General features: G+C 42.1%; 1 protein-coding gene across 1 annotated transcript in view; it reads left to right on the top strand.

Moving 5' to 3' along the window:
* LOC122550674 (beta-galactoside alpha-2,6-sialyltransferase 2-like) overlaps positions 1-23,401 on the top strand; it is an 89,708-nt gene that overhangs the window by 46,714 nt on the left and 19,593 nt on the right. The window contains exon 4 of the mRNA XM_043691760.1: positions 12,680-12,777. Coding sequence (XP_043547695.1) covers positions 12,680-12,777 — 98 coding nt within the window. The remainder of the gene's footprint in view (positions 1-12,679; positions 12,778-23,401) is intronic.

Raw genomic sequence — 23,401 nt, 5'->3', positions numbered from 1 at the left:
TTCTATGTTAACTGTATTGAAAGAAGCACTCTCATTCATAAACGACACTTCAGAAAGTTCAAAACCTCTTCACAGTGCTTGATGGGTCCACACTAGTTGACAGGCCTCAGCAAGTTCAATAGTTCCACGTGGTAGAACCAATGGCAATGAATCAACTTCTATTACACACCGTCTCTCAATATTCCTTCCCGTGGAAGATTACATGATAATGATTAATTCCATATAAATTAGTACTTCTGACTCCAATATAAAATTCAACTGAATAATTAGACAGAGTGCTACATGGTCAGAACTCTCTTGCAAATGTTGTCCATTCATTTCCTGATCAATCTCACCCATTTTACAGCTGCCAATAGGATGGACATCCCTGATCATAATATGTATCTCAAACATTCTTCAAGTTAGCATTTGAAAGCAGATGTTGCTTCCTATTGTACATATTGTTTTAAACTATGAAGGAATCCATTACTTTATAATTTAAAAAGTGATCACATTTTAAATTATGGAAATAATCATAAAATTACTGTTATTTATAAATTAATTGTAGAGATGAAAGTGTGGGAAATGGATTTTATTGCAAACAAGTGTGAGATCATTCATTTTGGACCAGAAAAACATAAATCAAAGTATTGTCTTAAGAAATGAAAACGAGGAATTGTGGAGGCTCAAAAATGTATAGCCATCAACGTAAACAAAGCGTTTAAATGTGGTGTCAGGTACACAAAGTAATCAAAATAATTAATGGCATAGATAATTAGACTACAAAAGGTGAACTATTTAATATGACTATATCAGCCTGGTTTCAGACAGAATCAATATGGTTTCATGAAAAGGAAATCATATTTGAAAGTTTAGAGTTCTTTTAAGATAATATGAACAGGGTAGAAATGGGGGAAACTAATAGATGCAGTATAACTAGATTTCCAAAAGAAGTTTGATAAAATGTCCTATAAAAGATTATTACACAAGAATTCATGGTGATGGGGTGTTATATTAGAATGATTAGAGGCTTGAATAAGAGCAAGCAGAGTTGGGATAGATGCATACATTTCAGGCTGGAAAGCTCTAACTAGTGGAGTGTCTCAGGGATCAGTGCTGCAATCTCAAATATTTATGGTCTATGTTATTGGCTTGGATATAGATATTGCAATTGTACTTAGGTTTGCTGATAATACAAAGATGGTTGGAAGCAATTTGCGAGGAGGATACAAAATTAAAACCCTGCAAAGAGATTTGTTAGACTGAGAGAGTGAGCAGAGAGTTAGCAGATTGGGTATAATGTGAGTTGTCCACTTTGACAAGAATAGGAAAGCAGAATTTTATTTAAATGGAGGGACACTGCAAAACGCTTCAGCACAGAGGGATTTGAGTGTCCTTATACATTAATCACAAAATGTTAGCATGCATTTCTTTTTAATGTTCTTTCATTGATGTGGGTATCACTGGCTGGGTCAGCAGTTAACGTTCATTCCTAGTTACCCTTGGGGAGATTGTAGAGAGCTGCCTTTTTGAATCACTACAGTCCATGTGGTGTTGTTTTGCAGTTCTGTTAGCAGATGAGTTCCATGATTGTGATCAAGTGACAGTAAAGAAACGGCAATTTAATTCTAAGTCAGGATGCTGTGTGGCATGAAGAGGAACTTTCAGGTGATGGTGTTCCCATGCATTTGTTACTGTTATCATTCTAGACCAACATTGTAATTGGGAAAGTAATTGGAATGCCAGTATTTATTAAAGAGGAATGGTGGAAACAAGTTGAGGAACTTGCTACAATTGTGCAGAACATTGTGTAGACTATATCTGGAGTACTGCATACAGTTTTTGTCTCCATATTTAGGGAGAGATATATGTGTAGTGGAAGCAGTTTAGAGAAGCTCACTGGATGGATTCCTTGGATGGAGGCATTATCTTGTGAGGAAGTGCTGAATTATATGGCCTATACTCTCTGGTTTTAGAAAAATTAGAGATGATCTTAGTGTAACATACATGATGCTAAAGGCTCTTGATATGCATTATGATCCTTGCTGATGGTAGTCCCGGACAATCAAATCCCAGAATGATACCTGACATGATAGATCAGGATTTAGATTTTCAGTTGAACAGATAGACAGTATTCTGGTGTAGATGGGACCTGCATATAGGGATCCTGTGGAATTCCTTGTTTAGTGGACTCTGAAGCAATTTCCCAGGAAACGTAGATCAATTTCTCTACACCTGGAACCCTTCAGAATGTTCCATTTAACTTAGAGAATACAGAAGGATCTGATTAAATTAAGTACAATAAACCATTAATTGCATAACTATTAAAGTAACTATACATTTACCTCACACACACCCCCAAAACAACTCCCACAGACCACTTAGACCCTCCAAACCCTAATCTGACACTCCCAGATTGACCACACTTTCCCTGCTCTGAACTCAAACACATTTCATGCCCAGGAGACATGCTTTCCCTTGTTTCACTCTAGACCCAGTCTGCCACTGCCTCCTCCAGGTCCCACATCCCATGAAAGAATAAAAAAAAAAGGATCAGGAACTGAACTTTCAAGGATATTTAATGTTTAAGAAGGATGGACAAAAAATAAAAAGAGATGGGGTTGCTGTGATATTAATGGATGAGATCAGTATATTAGTAAGGGAGGATCTCAGGTTAGAGGAAGAATATGTGACAAATGTTTAACCCGAGTCCAACCCTATTACATCTGATTGAGTATTGATCTGTTCCACCCAATCAGCCATGGTTATATTGAATAGCAGGGCAGGATCAATGGCTGAATGGTCTACTCCTAGTCATACATTCTGAATTCTTCACTGTGCCTATCTTCTTTACACTTAAGTGTTTGCACTGAAGAACAATGAGAGAAAGTGAAGGCTGCAGATGCTGGAGATCAGAGCTGAAAATGTGTTGCTGGAAAAGCGCAGCAGGTCAGATATCATCCAAGGAACAGGAGAATCGACGTTTCGGGCATAAGCCCTTCCTCAGGAGAACTGAAGAACAATGCCCTGTTTTTCAGAAGTCCTAATGGTGATCTCTGAATTATAAATGGGAGTTACACATGGGGCCCCTGTGAAATTCCCATCGGAGCAGAATTCAAAAGAGTTGTCCAAGGAGTTGAAGATTCTCCTGGGCAATTCCTCTAGGTCTGGAACCATCCGAAACTATCAACTAAAACTGAGATGTTCTGAGAGTTCTGCTGAAATTATAGTCACTCAGGAAAAGGTACAATCTTGGATAACTTATCTAACTCCTGACTAACTACTAAACTAACTACACCAGTCCTACACCCCTTACACCTCTTTCCCACCTACAAGACTCTGACCTCCTCCATCTCAGCCAGGACTTGATCACTGTCACTGGATCTTTTAGGCCTGGGACGAGACAAACCCTCCAGCAACTGATTCCCCCATTCGCTTTTGAACCTATCATCCTCCAGCCTTATCCTTCCCCTGATCTGGATCCAACCACCCTCATATCCCCATTTGATACCCAAAAACCCCACCTCCCCCACACTGGATCCAACCACCCTCCTAACCCCACTCAAAACCAAACAGCACCCCGCCTTCCCCTGTTTTAGACTCACCTCCCCTAATACTAGAAATAGGATGTCAATGTACCAGATAAGTTGAGTGCTAGGGGGCAAGGTGCCATATGGTGAAAGATGGCACGAGAGCCAGGTAAGTGTTTCATTATTCAGGGTAGGTTGAGAAGAGTGGTAAAAACTGGGCCAGGTGACAAGGATGGAGGGTATCTGATTGGGTGGGATTGTAGGATGGGTGTTGATATGGCATTAGAGGCAATGGGGTTGGGTCCTGTGTATGGGAGAGTGAGTGCAGGGGTTGGTGTAGAGGCAGATCAGGTCTGGTGTGGGGGCCAATGTTTTACACAGAGGCTGGTTCATTTGTGGAATGGACATTCTAAGGAAGTGATGGATGTGGGCACAGTTACAACATTTAAAAGACATTTGGGTAACTACATGAATAGGAAAGGTTTGGAGGAATATGGGCCAGGAGCGGGCAAGTGGGACTAGTTTAGTTTGGGATTACGTTTGGCATGGACTGGTTGGATCGAAGGGTCTGTTTCCATGCTGTATGACTCTATGACTATGACTGATTGCCAAGAGACTAGCTTTTTATATCAGATATTTTGCATTGAATTCAAATTTCACCATCTATCATGGCAGGATATGAACTCCTGTCCTCAGATTATTAGTGTGAGGTTCTGGATTACCAAGTTTATGACATTACCATTACTCCAACACTTTCCCTGGTGACCATTCTGCCAGATTGCAACAATAGCAATTAGAGCAGACCGATGCATCTCTGTCTGTGCCTTTGCAATGTCTCCCCCGCATTCAGGTAGTGAGCTCTAAACATTTCTTTGTGACATCAATCTACTTTCAAAGCATACTCAATGCTTGTCCTTATTTCTTCTGTCTTATCTCTCCCCAGCATCTTTTGGATTTCCTGTTTCCAACTTTGCTTCCTTCTAATTCACAGTACTCCTTGAATTGCTATCCCTCGGCAATCTAGTTTAAAGCTCACCACCACATGCCACTGGCAGTAATCCTGTGATGATTGCTCTTGAGGTCCTACTTCTTAATTTCCTTCCTAAACCCCTAGATCTATCTTCAGGACCTTATCCCTCTTTCATCCCATGTCATTGGTACTAACATGGCCACGATGTCTGGCTGGTCCACCTCCATAGAAGAATGTCCTGCAGCCATTCCATGCCATCCTTCATCCTGCCACCAAGTGAGGCAACCCATCATCCGGGAATCAAGTTTACCACCACAGAATGATCTTTGAAGTTGGAATTCTTCATTCATTCTTCCCCTTCTACTGTACAGCTGAGTTATCCATGCTGTCATGGCCTAGGCTCTGGCTGTACTCCCCTGAAAACCCACTACCCTCACCAGTTTCCAAAATGGAATTCTAATTAGTAAGCATGAAAGACAAGAGGTTCTCTTGCATTATCTGTCTGGTTTTCTTAGACTGCCTAGTTCTTACCCATTGCCTGTCTGTCAGTATGATTCTAATCTGCTGTGTGACCAGTTCATTGGATGTGCTATCCATATGGTCCCCTGCCTCTTGGATGCACAACAGTGCTTCCAGCCATGACTTAAGTTGGCAGTCAATTCACTGTGAGCACATATTGTGCTGTTGGCAAAGATCAGGTGAGTTTCACCCCTAGGTTACTAAGTTTGGAATTACAGAGCTCATTGCACAAGCTTGGCTATGTTATGTATCTATTGGGTCTCTTGTTAAACTAACACATATTTGCAACATTTTCCAAATCTATTTTTTCATTGGACTTTGCATAATAGTTTGGGCAACTGGATATAAATATGCTGACAATGCAACCCAAGTTATAAACATTTGGGAAAATTTCTCCCAACACATGACCATCCTGCCCTTGAAAAGCAAGGAAGCCTTATTTTAAGTTGTTAAACTTGGTCAATTTCTACCATTTCAATCACTCTGTGGGAGTGTTGAATCTTGTACATGCATATCATAAACTGATCATGAGAGGAGCCCGCTGATGGTGTGAAGCATATAACAAAAATTTGATTTCACTTCCATTTGTCATATGGGAATTATATCTTTGGGAGAAGAGTATGAAATAAAAGCATTTGTAACAGTCCAACACCATGCTGAGTTTTTATTGGGAAACAACAGGGGGCTGTAAACAAGGCTGAAAATATGATTTGAATTTGAAAACACTTTTGTGTGAAACCCTCAGTGCATTCTTGACTCAACCCTGAAGTGAAGGAAAGCTTTTTATGACCTTGCAATAGCAACTTTGAGCCAAATAATTGACAGAAGATTTTTATACCAAAATCACAGAATTTTTATAGACTGGCAGGATACTCTGGCTTGACCAGTCTCCACCAGCTCTCTGAATGAGCATTATGACCGAGTACCATTCTCCTGCCTTTTCCCTATAACCCCACACATTGGTTCTGTTCAAATCATTATTTCACATCCTTTTAAACGCCTTGATTGAATCTGCTCCTACATTACTTCCAGGCAGTGCATTCTGGACCCAAACTACTGACTATGTGGGACCAGATTGCCCTCTAGTCCTTGACAATCCCACAAAGCAAAACAGCCTCTACTCTGTTAACTGCCCTAGGAATCCTTATGTTTTTTTGCCTTCATGTAGGTTCACAAAAGTTGGGCATCACTGGCTAGGTAAATTCAAATGTCACCATCTGCAAAAGTGGGATTCAAACCTATCCATTATGTTGAAGTTGTACAGGACATTGGTGAGGCCTCTTCAGGAATACTGTGTCTAGTTCTGGTCGCCCAGTTATAGGAAGGATATTACCAAGCTGGAGAGGGTTCAGAAGAGATTTTCCAGGATGTTGCTGGGTATGGAAGGGTTTGAGTTATAAAAAAAGGCGGGAATTTTTTCATTGGAGTGTAGGAGATTGCGAGGTGACATGATAGAGGTTTATAAAGTAATGAGAAGTATAGATAAGGTTAATGGTAGTTGTCTTTTCCCTAAGATAGGGAATTTCTGGAGTAGGGGGATACATTTTTAAGGTGAGAGGAGAGCGATTTAAAAAAGACATAACGATTTCTTTTCACAGAGAGCGTTTTGAGTGTGGGATGAACTCGAAGAGAAAGTGCTAGATGTGGGTACAGTCGCAACGTTTAAAAGACATTTGAATGGATAAGTGAATAGGAAAGGTTTGGAGGGATATGGGCCAGGAGCAAGCAGATGGAACCAGTTTAGTTGGGATTATGTTCAGCGAGGACTGGTTGGACCAAAGGGTCTGTTTCTATGCTGCATAACTCTATGACTCTATATCACTGGCCTGTAGTTCTGGATTGCTAGTCCAGTTGCATTACTGCTGCACCATTTCTTCCTCCATGTTTCAATAAGACCTCCTCTCATTCTCCTGAACTCGAATGAGTATAGGCCCAACCTATGTAACCTCTCTTCATAAGGAAATCCCTTCATACCCCAGGATCAACCTTATGAGCCTTCTCTGGACTGCCTCCAATACCAATATATCTTTCCTTAGATAAAAGGACCAACACTTCTGTTAAATCTCCTCTTAGCCTTCTCCTCTCCAAGGAAAGAGCCAAATTTCTCCAGCCTATCTTCAGAAATGAAGTTTCTCATTCCTGCACCTTTTCTTATAACCTCTTCGGCATTCTCTCCAATGCATTCAAGTGAACTGAAAGGTACACAGTACTTCAGGTGAGATCAAAGTTATATCTTATACCATAACTTTCTTGTACTTGTACTCTATGCCCCCAGTAATAAAGCCCAGAATACTGTTTTCTTTACTGACTGATCTCTCCACCTTCAATGACTTATGCACATATGCACCCAGGCCTCTCTGTCCCTGCACAAAATTTAGAGTATTTTTTAAAGTTATAGCTGTCTTTATGACAGTATTTTTCTCCATCCATTTCTGGGTGAGAATGTTTAATGCAATTCAGTAAAAGCCTCAAGTCTTATTCAGTGTCACCAGTTTTATGAGTAAAATGTAACACAGAAGTTGGCGTACACCACTGGAAGGAACACATTAAACAACTCTCAAAAAAAAATCTACTCTGCCATCTTGTGGCCACAAATGTTTATATCAGTATTTGGTATCCAATAATTGCTCAACAGCACTCATCAATAATGTACATCTACAGACACAGTGTATATTTCACATAATATACCACTTTAGTTGGAAAGGAGATGCCGTCCACATCAATTAATTGAGTGGATTTGAAATTCTGCTGCAATCCAAGCTGTACTGTTGTACAGCATTAGATCAGACACCAATAAGATTAGCAGACTGACTAATTCAAATGTTCACTCAGATGTGCAATGCAGAAACTAACCATGGATTTAATCACTCATTGTTTATCAGCTGACACTTTTTTTTATTAATACCTATCACATTTTCTGGTTTGCTAGAAACTGGTGCAATTCTCTAAATGTTCCATTATAGTCCCTGAAAAATCAAAAATATTGGCCACAAAAATTAATATGTGTGCACTATTCATTGGCAAAGGTGGACAGAAAAATGAATTGTGGACGATTTTTGATCATGATTTGGCATTATAATGCTTCACACATAAAGTGACATCGTTACAAGAAGCTCCATTGCAATTTAGAGTTATAGTATGGAATCCCTTTAAAGTATCTAAGAAGTGAATCGTGTATATGCAGATTTTTTTAAAAAGGAAAATCTTATTATAATTTGGCAGAGAATTCAATAAATGGTATAAACATTCCTTAGCTCTAGTTAGTGAGCATTCTAAGAAATGGAAACATTTTACTCTGACTGAGATGGAATGCCGTTTCTTTGTGTCTCAATGCAACAACTGGGCTGAAAAGCAGGAGGTTCTTCAACTTGGGAATGGGTCAGGGTTTGTCACATGATTGTCACTCGTAATTTATTACGTATGCATGCATGAGGAACTGCAAACTTTTTGGGTAGTCAGATAGGAAATTCCCTCCTACCCCACTTCCCCACTCCTACAACACCTAAACCCCAGACCTTAGGGGTTCCAAATTCTGAGTGCCACATTTAAAGGGCACCCAAACAACACTCTTTGCTCCATAGCCTAAGAGCGTCACTCAACCTCTCCTCATCACCCTCACCCAGCCGCGGAGATGTCAGAGACTAGGTATAAAAAAGCACCGCACTTTAGTGATGGCTTCTTCTCCTGAAGCTATTCAAGAGAGCAAGGCAGCTTTTTTCCCTAGGGATGGGAACAGTAGGCCATCCCAAATGACAAAGGTGGCATGGACAGAGCAGCCAGAGGAGGTTAGCACTCATGGTTCCACTGCCATAACAGGAGGAATGGTCTGCTGTACTGCTGCCTACTCAGTGCTTCATGCTCCCATGAATGTGACTTGCCTTAATAAGGTTATCATGCAGAGGACTGTCATACACTAGAGGAGTGCAAGGCAACTCCATCAGGTGCATCATAGAATCAATGTATATCCCTTTACTGCAACTGCCACTGTAGCATTACATGTTTTTAAAATCATTTGTAGGGCCTTGGCATTACTGGTTGGACAGTATTTTTATTGCCCATCCCTAGTTGCCCTTGAGAAAGTGGTGGTCAGATGTCTTCATGAGCCACTGCAGTCCATGTACTGTAAATTAACCCACAATGCTGTTAGGGAGGGAATTCAAAGATTCTGACCCAGTGACAGTGAAGGAACGGCGATATATTTGCAAGTCAGGATGGTGAGTAGCCTGGAGGTAGGTGTTTCCACGTATCTACTGCCCTTATCCTTCTGGATGGAAGCAGTCGTGGGTTTAGAAGGTGTTGTCTGAGGATTTTTGGTGAATTTCTGCAGTGCATCTTGTTGATGGTACACACTGCTGCATCCCAATAATTCTGCCTCTTTCACACTTCTGACAGAACTCACACTTAAACTTATAAGGAGCCTCAACACTTGACAGTTCAAAGCATCAGCTCATTTACCTTTCATCACTATGAGAACATACACAGAGACTTTTATTCATTTATTGGGTAGATGAAATAGGGCTGAAGGCCTTAATTCCTTAAGCACTTCCAACTGCCCCTTCTCCTCAAGGGGAGAGGGAAGTGCTATTGCACACTGCCAGGGAGCAGGAGTGATAGACAGACACCAAGGAATTATCATCTCAGCATACTCCAGAGTATGACAAAGGAGCAGTGCCCCAAAAACTTGTGATTTCAAATAAACCTGATGTCGAGTAACTTCTGACCTACTCCAATGTACACTACCTTTGCTCTTTCAATGGCACAAATACTTAAGAACATAAGAAGGCCATTCAGTCCATCAAGTTTGCCGTTGCAATCATGGTTGATTGAAAACTTCAATGCTTTTTACTCCATCACAGGTAATTGGAAATCTGTCAATCCTGACCTTGAACATACTCAAAGACTGAACCTCCACAATCTACTGTGGTAGAGAATTCCCAAGGTTCACAACTTTGTATATGACATAATTTATCCTCCTCTCAGACCTAAGTGGCATCCCCTTATTTTTAAATTGTGGCCTCCAATTTTAGACTCTTCAACCAGAGGAAACATCATCTCTGCATCGACCCTGCTTATCCCTGTAAGGATTTTGTAGTTATTTCCATCAGGTCAGGCTCTGGACGATGAGACCACACCGAAGCAGTGATCTCTAAGCAGGCTGGAGAACTCTGTCCTGGACCACCAGAGGACATCCATCAAAGTCATTGGAGACAAGCTGACAAAGTAGTCAGTGGCAAGTTCAGCAATGACTGCTGTGGTACCACCAATAGGAAAATAACCATTAAACAATATTGAAGTCACCATTGGTGCACGACCTTCAGTCGATGTCCTGCATACTGGGGTCATTAACCAGGTCTTCTAGAGGTACCCCTTGTCGCTCTTGAGACAGCCCTGGAGATCACAGAAATGTTACAGTGCAGAAGGAGGTTATTTGGCCCAAATCTCCAAATAAATATAATGACTTAAAGCCAGTCTCCGGCCTTTTGCCTGTACTCTCACACATTGTTTAAATGAAAACAATCATGTTGCCCACTTGAGTGCCACAGGTGAACCTGCCCCCATCACTTGTTGCTTGAAAACATTTTTGATGCAAGGGCGCAATTATTCAAGGAACCTGGAATTTATACAGAATGTGAGTGTTGTGACAGTTTCCTGGATATTGGGCACACACATTTAGGAATTGTTTCTTGTGGTCAAAGCTAGCTGGCCAGGAACCTGTCTGAATGAAGCCACGGTTGAGATTTGTATTTGTACAATTTGATGCCGCTTGTATGAGTGAACTCAGTGATGGCTGCAAATCTGACAATTTGGGCACCTTGGCTCTCTGAGTCCATATTTAACAGCACAAGAGGTACTGCCTTGCTGTAAAGGACATTGGAGAACTCTTGATTGTAATGGGGTGCACAATATGGCACATGTCCCTAAATGAGGTTTAAAAAGCACTGGCAGCAAGCATGTTCTATGCTGCTGTGATTTTCAGCGTCGTTGAAATTTAGTTTCCCCCCAAATGACCTCCAATCTGTCAGCAAGAGGTGCAGGTATAAGTAATGGTTTTGCTAGGCTTGTGCAGACATCTCCAGAACTGCTTTTAAATTCATTTGTAGATCAGTGCAACTCCTTTGGTGAACCTTTTCTTTGTAGCCTGTGTGATCCTGGTTCTGCTGTTCAGGCACCTTGTCCACAGCTGCAGGCCTGAGTCCTTTCTTTTCACTTTCGTTGATGTTGGGCCTTCCTTCTTTTTCTTTCCTGCTTACCTCGCAATGTTAGTAAAGCTGCTGAGTTAAGTTGGTCACATTGGCAGGCAGGTACTGATTTGTGGAGAAAACGTCAGCAGTGAGGTGTTTGTTTTCCATTTGAGGTATGGACACAGTCAATATTCCTTTCATCCATAACCGGGCAGCTCTGGTATTGGGTGACTCTACAGCCACCTCTACATTGTCCGTGTTCCATGACAGATTTTCCAACTCTTGATGTTATCAAATGGAAGGTCTTTGTAACTTTGATCTTTACATTGTTTTTCATGCATTAGCTCAAACTGACTGTTGGTGGAACCTTCACTATCCCCTGTGATATGGCCTCCCATCATTGCAAACTACAGCTGCATAACAGTTTCATCCCCATGTCCTTAATATGGGTCCGTGAATGTTCCTCCATGGCTGAATGTGGAATATTGCACGCAGCACGCTCACTACTCTGGGGCACCTTTCACAGAGGTAGATGAATCACAGAACATGTTGAGTTGCTAGTGTTAGGATTTGAAAGAGGTTATTCATCTTTACTTTGCAATGAGTGCTTCTATTTAGTGCAAAAGTCTTAACTGAGCACTCAAAATCATAGTATTTTCCAGTATCTGTTCCAATTCCCTCAGCTGGGTGTGTTTGTGTTGTACAGGAACATGTGCAAACAAATTTTGGATCCATCCCATGTATAATTCATATTCTCTAAGATTTTTTCTATTGTAGAACAAGTTAGGAGAGATGGTAATTGGTAGATTTATATTTGATTTGTTCATCTTTGATCCTTCTCCTTTATAACACACTTTCCACTCATTTCTAGAGGCCTGTTCTCTTCCTCAGGTATTCCCTTTGTATTTCCTAAATTTCCCCCTATGAACATTGGCCTTTTCACAATCTTTGTTATATGCCTGCTCTTCCTCCTAAGACCACTCCCAAACACATCCCCATACACAGCCGTAGTCTACCCTAAACTTGATCAATTCTTATTACCCTGTTGTGTTCTCAATCCTAAATATGCCAGACCTCCATGTCCCTCTTACTGCTATCACTGTGATTCTCCCCTCACCAGTGTGTTGCCTTGATTGAGCAGGTTTGCTGACCCAATCAATAATGCAATTGAGGTTCAACTGACCAGACAGAAGAGTTCTGAGAACATATGGCAAAACTTTTCTCCAATATCGGGAAACTGAATTTTTGCTCTGACGCAGTTGAGTTCCCTCACCCACCCTTCTAAAGGTTCCAAGCAAACCTGCAATTGTCTGCTAATGGTTATCCCAATTCAATCTGCTAGTCCATCTGTCTTAGTTCCATGAACTCAATATTATGAAAGCATAAAAGCTCCCATATTATACAGTCTGAGGGTACAGATGTTTAAAATGGGATATCACAATTCCAATTGCTTGAATTACTTAAAATGTGATAATCATTGACATGTTTCTCTCTTTCAGATTCCCATGATGCAGTGCTGAGATTTAATGCAGCTCCTACACAAGGTTACGAGAAGGATGTTGGAAGTAAAACTACAATCCGTGTTATTAATTCACAAGTGAGTCAATGTATATCATCACATATTTACTCGTATGAATTGTTACTTGAGTTATTTTATGTACTTTTTTTTGCAAATGGGATAGTTTCCCTTAGTTAACAGTTCACTAATGGAAGCAAATTTGTAATCCTCACCAGGTCTGACCTACATGTGACTCCAGACCCTCAATATATGTTTGATTCTTAACTGCCTCCTGAAAGAGCTAGCAAGCTATTAATTTGTTTAATCCATATGACAAAGTATTAGGGAGTGAAAAGAATCGGCAATCCCAATGAGCATTAGATTCAAACTTGGACAAAGATACAACTCTAGTACAATGCAAAAAGTACTCCACACAACAGTCTGAGGATTTGTGCCAAAACTCAGAGAGATGTTCTACGACCAATCAAGCAATAGAAATAGACAATGGGTGTAGGAGTAAGGCAATCAGCCCTTCGATCCAACAACACCATTCATTATGATCATCCGCAATAAGTATCCTGTTTCTGCCTTATCCCCATAACCCTTGATTCCACTATCTTTAAGAGCTCTATCCATATCTTTCTTGAAAGTATCCAGAGACTTGGCCTCCACTGCCTTCTGGGGCAGAGCATTCCATATAACCACCACTCTCTGGGTGAAGAAGTTTCTCCTCAAATCTGTTCTAAATGACCTACCCATTATTTTTAAACTGTGTCCTCTGGTTCTGGACTCACCCATCAGTGGAAACATGCTTCCTGCCTTCAGAGTGTCCAATCCTGTAATAATCTCATACGTCTCAATCAGATCCCCTCTCATCCTTCTAAACTCAAGTGTATACAAGCCCAGTCGCTGCAATCTTTCAACATATGTTAGTCCCGCCATTCCGGGAATTGACTTCATGAACCTACACTGCACTTCCTCAATAGCCAGAATGTCCTTCCTCATATTTGGAGACCAAAACTGCATACAATACTCCAGGTGCAATCTCACCAGGGCCCAGTACATCTGCAGAAGGAACTATTTGCTCCTATACTCAACTTTTCTTGTTATGAAGGCCAGCATGCCATTAGCTATCCTCACTGCCTGTTGTACCTGCATGCTTGCTTTCATTGGCTGATTTACAAGAACACCTAGATCTCATTGTACTGCCCCTTTACCTAACTTGACTCCATTTAGGTAGTAATCTGCCTTCCTATTCTTGCCACCAAAGTGGATAACCACACATTTGTCCACATTAAATTGCATTTGAGGTGAGGTGCCAGATGACTGGAGGGTTGCTCATGTTGTCCCCTGTACAAAAAGGGTAGTAGGGATATTCCAGGTAACTACAGACCAATGAGCCTGATGTCAGTGGTGGGAAAATTGCTGGAGAAGGTATTGAGGGATAAAATCTATTTATATTTAGAAAAGAATGGGCTTATCAGTGATAGACATGGTTTTGTGCAGGGGAGATCGTACCTTACCAACTTAATAGAGTTCTTTGAGGAAGTGACCAAGTTGATAGATGAAGGAACTGCTGTAGATGTCATATACATGGACTTTAGTAAGGTGTTTGATCAGGTTCCCCATGGTAAACTAATGGAGAAAGTGAAGTCACATGGTGTGCAAGGTTTTCTAGCTAAGTGAATAAAGAACTGGTTGAGCAACAGGAGACAGAGAGTAGATGAAGGGAGTTTCTCGAAATGGAGAAAGGTGACCAGTGTGTTCCACAGGGATCAGTGCTGAGGCCACTGTTGTTTGTAATATACATAAATGATCTGGAAGATGGCATTGTTGGTCTGATCAGTACATTTGCAGAAGACACGAAGATTGGTGGAGTAGCAGAAAGCATAGGGGACTGTCAAAGAATACAGGAGAATATAGACAGATTGGAGAGTTGGGCAGAGAGTGGCAGATGGGGTTCAATCCAGGCAAATGTGAAGTGATGCAGTTTGGGAAGTTTAATTCTAGAGCAAACTATACTGTAAACGGAAGGGCCCTGGGAAAAGTTGATGAGCAGAGAGATCTGGGAGTTCAGGTCTACTGTCCCTTAAGGTGGCTGCACAGGTGGATAGAGTGGCCAGGAAGGCATATGGTATACTTACCTTCATCGGATGGGGTATTGAGCATAAGAGCTGGCAGGTCATGTTAAAATTGTACAAGACTTTGGTTCGGCTGCATTTAGAATACTATGTACAGTTCCGGTCGCCACGTTACCAAAAGGATGTGGACACTTTGGAGAGGATGCAGAGAAGGTTTATGAGGATGTTGCCTGGTATGGAAGGTGCTAGTTATTAAGAGAGGTTGAGTAGATTAGGATTGTTTTCATTAGAAAAAGAGAGATTGAGGGGGGAACCTGATTGAGGTCTACAAAATCATGAAGAGTATAGACAGGATAGATGGAGATAACCGTTTTCCTAGGGTGAGGGATTCAATAACAAGAGGTCATACGTTCAAGGTAAGAGGTGAAAAGTTTAAGGGGGATATACGCAGCAAGTACTTTCTACAGAGGGTGATAAGTGCCTGGAACGCATTGCCAGCAGAGGTAATAGAGGCAGACACGGTAGATTCATGTAAGGTGCATCTGGACAGATGCAGGAGTAGGTGGGGAGCAGAGGGATACAGATGTTTAGGAATTGGGCAACAGGTTTAGACAATGGATTTGGATGAACTCAAGCTTGGAGGGCAGAAGGGCCTGTTCCTGGGCTGTAAATTTTCTTTGTTCTTTATCTGCCATGTATCTGTCCACTCACCTAGCCTGTCCAAGTCACCCTGTATTCTCATAAATCCTCCTCACATTTCACCCTGCCACCGAGCTTTGTGTCATCAGCAAATTTGCGAAATTACTTTTAATACCTTCATCTATATCATTAATGTACATTATAAACAGCTGCATCCCAGCACTGAACCTTGTGGTACCCCATTGGTCACCGCCTGACATTTTGAAAGGGACCCGTTTATCACTACTCTTTGCTTCCTGTCAGCCAGCCAATTTTCAATCCAAGACAGTATTTTGTCCCCCATATCATGTCCCATAATTTTGTTCACTAATCTCCTATGTGGAACTTTACCAAAGGCTTTCTGAAAGTCCAGGTACATTACATCCTTTGGCTCTCCCTTGTCCATCTTCATAGTTACATCCTCAAAATATTCCAGAAGATTAGTCAAGCATGACTTCCCATTCGTAAATCCATGCTGACTCTGACCTATCCTGTTACTGCTATCCAAATTAGTCATAATTTCATCGTTAATAATCCAGCATCTTTCCCACCACTGACGTCAGGCTAACCGGTCTATAATTCCTTGTTTTCTCTCTCCCTCCTTTTTGAAAAGTGGGACAACATTAGCCACCCTCCAATCTGCAAGAACTGATTCTGAATCTATAGAACATTGGAAAATGATTACCAACGCATCCACGATTTCTAGAGCCACCTCCTTAAATACCCTGGGATGCAGATCATCATGTCTTGGGGACTTATCAGCTTTCAGACCTATCAGTCTGTCCAACACCATTTCCTGCCTAATATAAATTCCCTTCAGTTCATCCATTACCCTAGGTCCTTCAACCACAATTACATCTGGGAGATTGGATCTGTCTTCACATGGGAAGACCCGAGCAAAGTACCTATTAAACTCTTCTGCCATTTCCTTATTCCCCACAATAAATTCACCAGTTTCTGCCTTCAAGGGCCCTATTTTAGTCTTAACCATTTTTTTTCTTTTCACATACCCAAAAACCTTTTACTATCCTCCTTTATATTTTTGGCCAGTTTGCCTTCGGACCTATTTTTTCTCCGTGTATTATCTTTTTAGTTATCCTCTGTTGCTCTTTAAAAGTTTCCCAGTCCTCTGGCTTCCCGCTCATTTTTGCTATGTTATACTTCTCTTTTGTCTTTATACAGTCCTTAACTTCGCTCATCAGCCACAGCCGTCCCTGCCTCCCCTTAGGATCTTTCTTCCTCTTTGGAATGAACTGATCCTGCACCTTCTGCATTATATCCAGATATACCTGCCATTGGTGTTCCACTGACATCCCTGCTAGGGTTTGAACCATTGAACTTTGGCCAGCTGCTCCCTCAGAGCTCCATAGTTCCCTTTGTTCAACTGCAATACTGATACTTCTGATTCTCCCTCTAAAATTGCAGATTAAAATTTATCATATTATCTCATATTATCATATTATTACCTCCTAATGGTTCCTTTACTTCAAGGTCCTTGATCAAATCCGGTTCGTTGCACAACACCAGATCCAGAATTGTCTTCTCCGTGGTAGGCTCCAGTACAAACTGTTCTAAGAATCCATCTTGGAGGTACTCCAAAAACTCCCTTTCTTGGGGTCCAGTACCATCCTAATTCTCCCAGTTTACCTGCAAGTTGAAATCCCCTATAACAACTGAAGTAATACCCTTGCAACAGGCCAATTTCAACTCCTTATTCAACTTATACCCTACATCCAGACTACTGTTTGGGGGCCTGTAGATAACTCCCATTAGGCTATTTCTACCCTTAGAATTTCTCAGCTGTATCCATACTGACTTTACATCTCTTGATTCTCTGTCCCACTTTCAAGGAACTAAATATCAATCCTCACAAACAGTGCCACCCCACCCCCTCTGCCTATCAGTCTGTCCTTTCAATAGCATGTATAGCCTTGAATATTCATTTCCCAGACCCTGTCCACTTGAAACCATATGTCAGTTATCCCCACAGCATCGTACCTGCCAGTTTCCAACTGAGCCTCAAGCTCATCCTCCTTATTTCTTATGCTTTGTGCATTCATATATAATATTTTTAATTTGTTACTCCCCTCACCCTTCCTATCAATCCCTACTTCACTTGACCAGACTGTATGATCCCTTCTTGTGTTTTCTGCTCCTTTGTTCTGTTGTCTTTCTTAACTTCTCTTATTCTCACTTTCCCTTTAACTTCCTTCTTAAATTTCCAGTTTGTCCCCTCACCCCACTACTTAGTTTAAAGACATCTGTGTTGCAGTGGCAAACCTGCCTGCCAGAATGCTGGTCCCCCACCTATTAAGGTGCAGCCCATCCCTCTTGTATAACTTATCCTTACAGCAAAACCTCTCTGTTCCTGCCCTCTCCAGCCAAAGGAACTGGAAGCAAACTGGAAATAACCAACCTGGAAGTCCTGCTTTTTAGCCTTCTTCCGAGTTCTCTGAAGTCCCGCTGTAGAATGTCACTCCTCTTCTTCCCGACATCATTTGTGCTGACATGCACCACCACCTCTCGCTCTTCACCTTCGCCCTAGAGAATTCCCTACACTCTGTCGGCAACGTCCTGGATCCTGGCACCAGGAAGGCAACACACCATCCTTAAATCCCTCCGGTTGCCGCAGAAACCCCTTTCAGTCCCTCTCACGGTGGAGTGCCCTACTACCACGGCTCTGCATGATGTCTGACTCCTCGGCTCTACCTCCACACCAATTTTCGATTAGCAGACCTGTCTGCCTCTCAGACTGGCAGTGTCGTCTGTCACGACAGTTTCCAAGGAAGTCAACCTGTTCACGAGAGGTACTTCACCCAGGGTCTCTTTTACTTGAATGATCTCTACCTTCCTCATCGTCATCTCCCTTCTCTCTTCTGGTATGCTCGGTGGAATGACCTCGCTGAAGATCCTGTCCAGAACACATCTACTAAATACCACTCACTAACCTTCCCAACAGCCTCTGTGCTCTGACCTCACTTCCGCCCAGCTCCCACTGCTCTCTGCTGCAAAAAAGCCTGGTGCAGTCATATTCACAGGAAACATACCACTTAACCAAAGTCTCAGACTCATTCATCATCATTCTGTATTTATTCTAGATATTACAACATGTTTTCTGTGGTACCCCCACTTGCCACCTCACGTAAAGACTCAGTACTTCTCTATGTTGAACACCATTTTGAAGAAGCATTACATAATGGGTTCTTAAATAATCTGGAGTGGACTGAATTGGCTGAACACGAGCATATATGATACTGGGGACATCTGGAGGAGGCTGAGATGTTAAGGAGGGAATTCCAGGATTTTTACCCAGCAACAGTGAAGGGACGGTGATATATTTGCAAGTCAGGATGGTGAGTGGCCTGGAGGAGATCTTGCAGGTGGTGGTGTTCCCATATATCCGTTGCCCTTATCCTTCGAGATGGAAGTGGTCTTGGGTTTGGAAGGTGCGGATCGTTGGTGAATTTCTGCAGTGCATCTTGTGGATAGTACACACTGCTGCTACTGAGCATTGGTGGTGGGGGAGTGGATGCTTTTTTGTCCATGTGGAGACTAGATTGAGGTCAGAAACTGAGTGAGCCTGGAGAAACCCAAACTGGGTGTCACTAAGCAGGTTATTGTTGAGCAGGAGCTGTTTGATAGCACTGTTGATGACAACTTCCATCACTTTATTGATGATCAAGAGTAGACTGATGGGGCTGTAATTTGTCAGGTTGGGCTTCTACTGCTTTACTTTGTGCTGACAGGAAGGCAGTAAGTTTGGGAGCACATGTCTCCAGTTGCCAGAATGTTGTCAGGGCCCATACCCTTTGCACTATCCAATGCCTCTAACTGTTTCTCAATATCTTGTGGAGTGAAATGAACTGGCTGAAGACAGGTATCAGTAATGCTGGGGACTACTGGAGGGGGCGGAATTGAATCATCCACTTGGTACTTCTGACTGAAGACTGATGCAAATACTTCAGCCTTCTCTTTTGTACTGAAGTGCTGGGCTCTTCCATCTTTGCGGATGAAGATATTTGTGGGGCCTCCTCTTCCAGTAAGTTGTTTAATCATCCACCACATTCACGACTGGATGTGGAAGGGCTGCAGAGGTTAGATCTGATCTATTGGTTGTGGGACTGCTTAGTTCTGTCTCTCACTTGCTGCTTTATGCTGTTTGGTGCGTAAGTAGTCCTTTTTGGTAGTTTCTCCAAGTTGACACCTCATTTTTAGGTAAGTCTGGTGCTGCTCCTTGCATTCCCTCCTGCACTTTCCGTCGAACCTAGATTGATCCCATGGCTTGATGGTAATGGTTGTATGGGGGATATAAAGTCATAGAGATGTACAGCCCAGAAACAGACCATTCAGTCCAACTTGTCCATGTCAATCAGATATCCTAACCATTTGCCAGCACTTGATCCATGTCCGTCTAAAACCTTCCTATTCATATACCCGTACAGGTGCCTTTTAAATGTTGTAATTGTACCAGCCTCCACCACTTCCTCTGGCAGCTCATTCCATACATGCACCACCCTTTGCATGAAAATGTTGTCCCATAGTTCCTTTTCAAATTTTTTCCCTCTCACCTAAATCTATGCCCTCTAGTTCTGGACATCCCCACTCCAGTGAAAAGACCTTCTCTATTTACCCTATCCATGCCACTCATGATTTTATAAACCGCTGTAAGGTCACGCCTCAGCCTCTGACTCTCTAGGGAAATCAGCCCTATGCTGGGCCATGAGGTTACAGATTGTGCTGGAGTATAATTCTGCTGCTGTGAATGGCCCACAGCTTCTCGTGGATGCCCAGTCTTGAGTTGATACGTTTGTTCAAAGTCTGTCCCATTTAGCACAATGATAGTGCCACTCAACATGATAGAGGGTGTGCTCAATGTGTAGGCGGGACCTGATCTCCACAAGGACTGTGAAGTGGTTGCTCTTACCGATACTATCATGGACAGATGCATCTTCAGCCGGCAGATTGGTAAGGTTGAAGTGAAGTACATTTTTCCCCTCTTTTTGGTTCCCTCATGAACTGCCGCAGACTCAGTCCCATAGCAGCTATGGTCTTTAGGACCCGACCAGCTCAAATCAGTAGTACTGCTGCCGAACCACTCTTGGTGGTAGGTGATGAAATCTCCTACCTCTGAGTACATTTTGCACACTCAGAACACTCAGTATTGTTCAAGATGGAGGAGTACTGACTTATTCACTGAAGGAGAACAGTATATGTCAATCAGCAGGTTTCCTTGCTATTATTTAACCTGAAGCTATGAGACTCCATGGGGTCCAGAGTCAATGTTGAGGGCTCCCATGGCAGTTTCCCCTTGACTGGATACCACTGTGCCATCACCTCTGCTGCATCTATCCTGCCGTTGGGACAGCAAGTGTCCAAGGGTGGTGATGGTGATGATCCCAAAAGTATGACTATGCCAGGCTGTTCCTTGACTAGTCTGAGACAGGTCTCCCAATGTTGGCACAAATCCGCAGATGTCAGTAAGAAAGACTTTGCAGGGTCCACTGGGCTGTTTCTGCCATTGTCTTTTCTGATGCCCAGGTCAATGCCAGGTGGTCCGTCCAGTTTTATTTCTTTGCTGCAACTGCGTAGTGATTGATATAAGTGAGTGGCCATTTCAGAGGGCAGTTGAGAGTCAACCACATTGCTATGGATTTGGTGTCATGTGTAGGCCAGATGAGGTAAAGATGACAGATTTCCTTTCCTGAAGGACATTAATGTGCCAGATGGCTTTTTTTCTGACAATCGACTATGGCTTTACGATCATCAGTTGATTCTTAATTCCATATTTTTTATTTAATTCAAATTCCTCCATCTGCCATGGTATGATTTGAACCCAGAACATTAGCTGAGTTAGTTACATTTACTGTTATAATTTCTGGTGCCTACACCCATGCTAGGCAGTACAACGAGTTTGATTCTTTTTCTTCAAATTCATACAGGTTGGATACAACTGTATGGCTTGCTAGGCCATTTCAGAAGGCTTTTGAGAGTCAACTACAGTTGTGGGTCTCGTGTGTTACATATGGCAGAACATGTAAAGGGTGCAGATTTCCTTCACTAAAGAGCTTTAATCAAGCAATGGCTGCTTTTGACAATTGACCCTGGTTTCTTGATTATCATTCAATTAATAGTTTAATTATAGAATTTTGAATTGAATATAAATTCCATCAACTACCACGGTGAGATTCAAATTGGTCCCTCCAGGCCAGGAGCTTAAACCTCTCAATGGCTAGTTAAGTGATATTATCACTTTGCACCCCAATCAATATTCCTTTATTCGTTTATAACATTGGGAAAGAGGAATTGAATTGCAAGATCCTAACCAGTAACCCTGCTCTTATTTATTATGTTTTTTAGAATTTGAGTTTGAGTTTCCATGTTTTCGGACTATCTTTGTATATGAGCTCCCTCATAAATTGCTTTGATTGCCAAGAATTATTGTAACTTGTCTAGAGGGAACTTCCTTTTTTAAAAATGTTGGTTATTACATGTTATCAGGAAATGCTCTTTGTCATTTAACCTGCCCAGAGTAGAAATTCATTTAAAATCTTGAGATGGAGATAATGTAAAACAAAAGAACTGCAGATGATGGACATGAGAAACAAATTGCTGGAGAAGCTTAACAGGTCTGGCAGCATCTATGGAGAGAAAGTAGCATTAATGTTTCAGGTCCAGTGACCTTTCTTCAGAACAAATTGTAGCTTGGAAAAGGTTGGTATTTCTGCAGAAGTTAGGATGATGGGGAAGTAAACAAAAGGTGGAGATAGAGCCAAAGAGAGAAAAACACAGTTGGACAGACAAAGTACTGGATAAAAGTCAACCTGGGACAATAAATACCTTTGGATGCTAATGCAAGTCTTTTTCTGGAGAGAGCTCCCTCTGGAGGCAGCAGTAGCGATGGCATCGCAGCTTCACCATTGTCCAGAGTATGCCAGCAACTTGGGGCCTGGATCAGAGATTGAGCCCAATACGGCAAGAGTGAGGCCAATGCGGTGTTGAGAGAGATCTCCTGGCATCTATGTGGCAGTGAGAACAGGCAGCACGAGGACTCCCGGTGAAGCACCAATGCGGGGAGACCAGGTCAAAGCAGAGGAGATTGCATCCTTGTAGGGAGTGTGAGTCCAGCATGGCTAAGCACTTAAGAAAGGCTGTAATGTTGAACTTTTAACTTCATTTCTTTATTTTTCTACTTTATACTAAGAAGGCTGTAAAGTTTAATCTTTAACTTTGTTTCTATATTTTTCAACTCTGTACCTAAGATTTTGTACCTAGGTACTTTGGTACCCAAGGTGGCACCAAGAATGGCAGCTTTGTACTCTTGATACTGTGCTGAAGCCCAAAAATGTTTGAACTCGATATTGGATCTCCATGGGAGACTGATTAGCAAGGTTTGGTCTCACGGAATACAGAGAGAACTAGCCATTTGGATACAGAACTGGCTCAAAGGTAGAAGACAGAGGGTGGTGGTGGAGGGCTGTTGTTCAGACTGGAGGCCTGTGACCAGTGGAGTGCCACAAGGATCGGTGCTGGGCCCTCTACTTTTTGTCATTTACATAAATGATTTGGACGCGAGCATAAGAGGTACAGTTAGTAAGTTTGCAGATGACACCAATATTGGAAGTGTAGTAGACAGCGAAGAGGGCTACCTCAGATTACAACAGGATCTGGACCAGATGAGCCAATGGGCTGAGAAGTGGCAGATGGAGTTTAATTCAGATAAATGCGAGGTGCTGCATCTTAGGAAAGCAAATCTTAGCAGGACTTAAACACTTAATGGTAAGGTCTTAGGGAGTGTTGCTGAACAAAGAGACCTTGGAGTGCAGGTTCATAGCTCCTTGAAAGTGGAGTCACAAGTAGATAGGATAGTGAAGGCATTTGATATGCTTTCCTTTATTGGTCAGAGTATTGAGTACAGGAGTTAGGAGGTCATGTTGCGGCTGTACAGGACATTGGTTAGGCCACTG

Source organism: Chiloscyllium plagiosum, chromosome 6, assembly GCF_004010195.1.
Source record: "Chiloscyllium plagiosum isolate BGI_BamShark_2017 chromosome 6, ASM401019v2, whole genome shotgun sequence".
NCBI classification, from domain to species: Eukaryota; Metazoa; Chordata; class Chondrichthyes; order Orectolobiformes; family Hemiscylliidae; genus Chiloscyllium; species Chiloscyllium plagiosum.
This window is presented reverse-complemented; position numbering and strand designations above follow the sequence as displayed.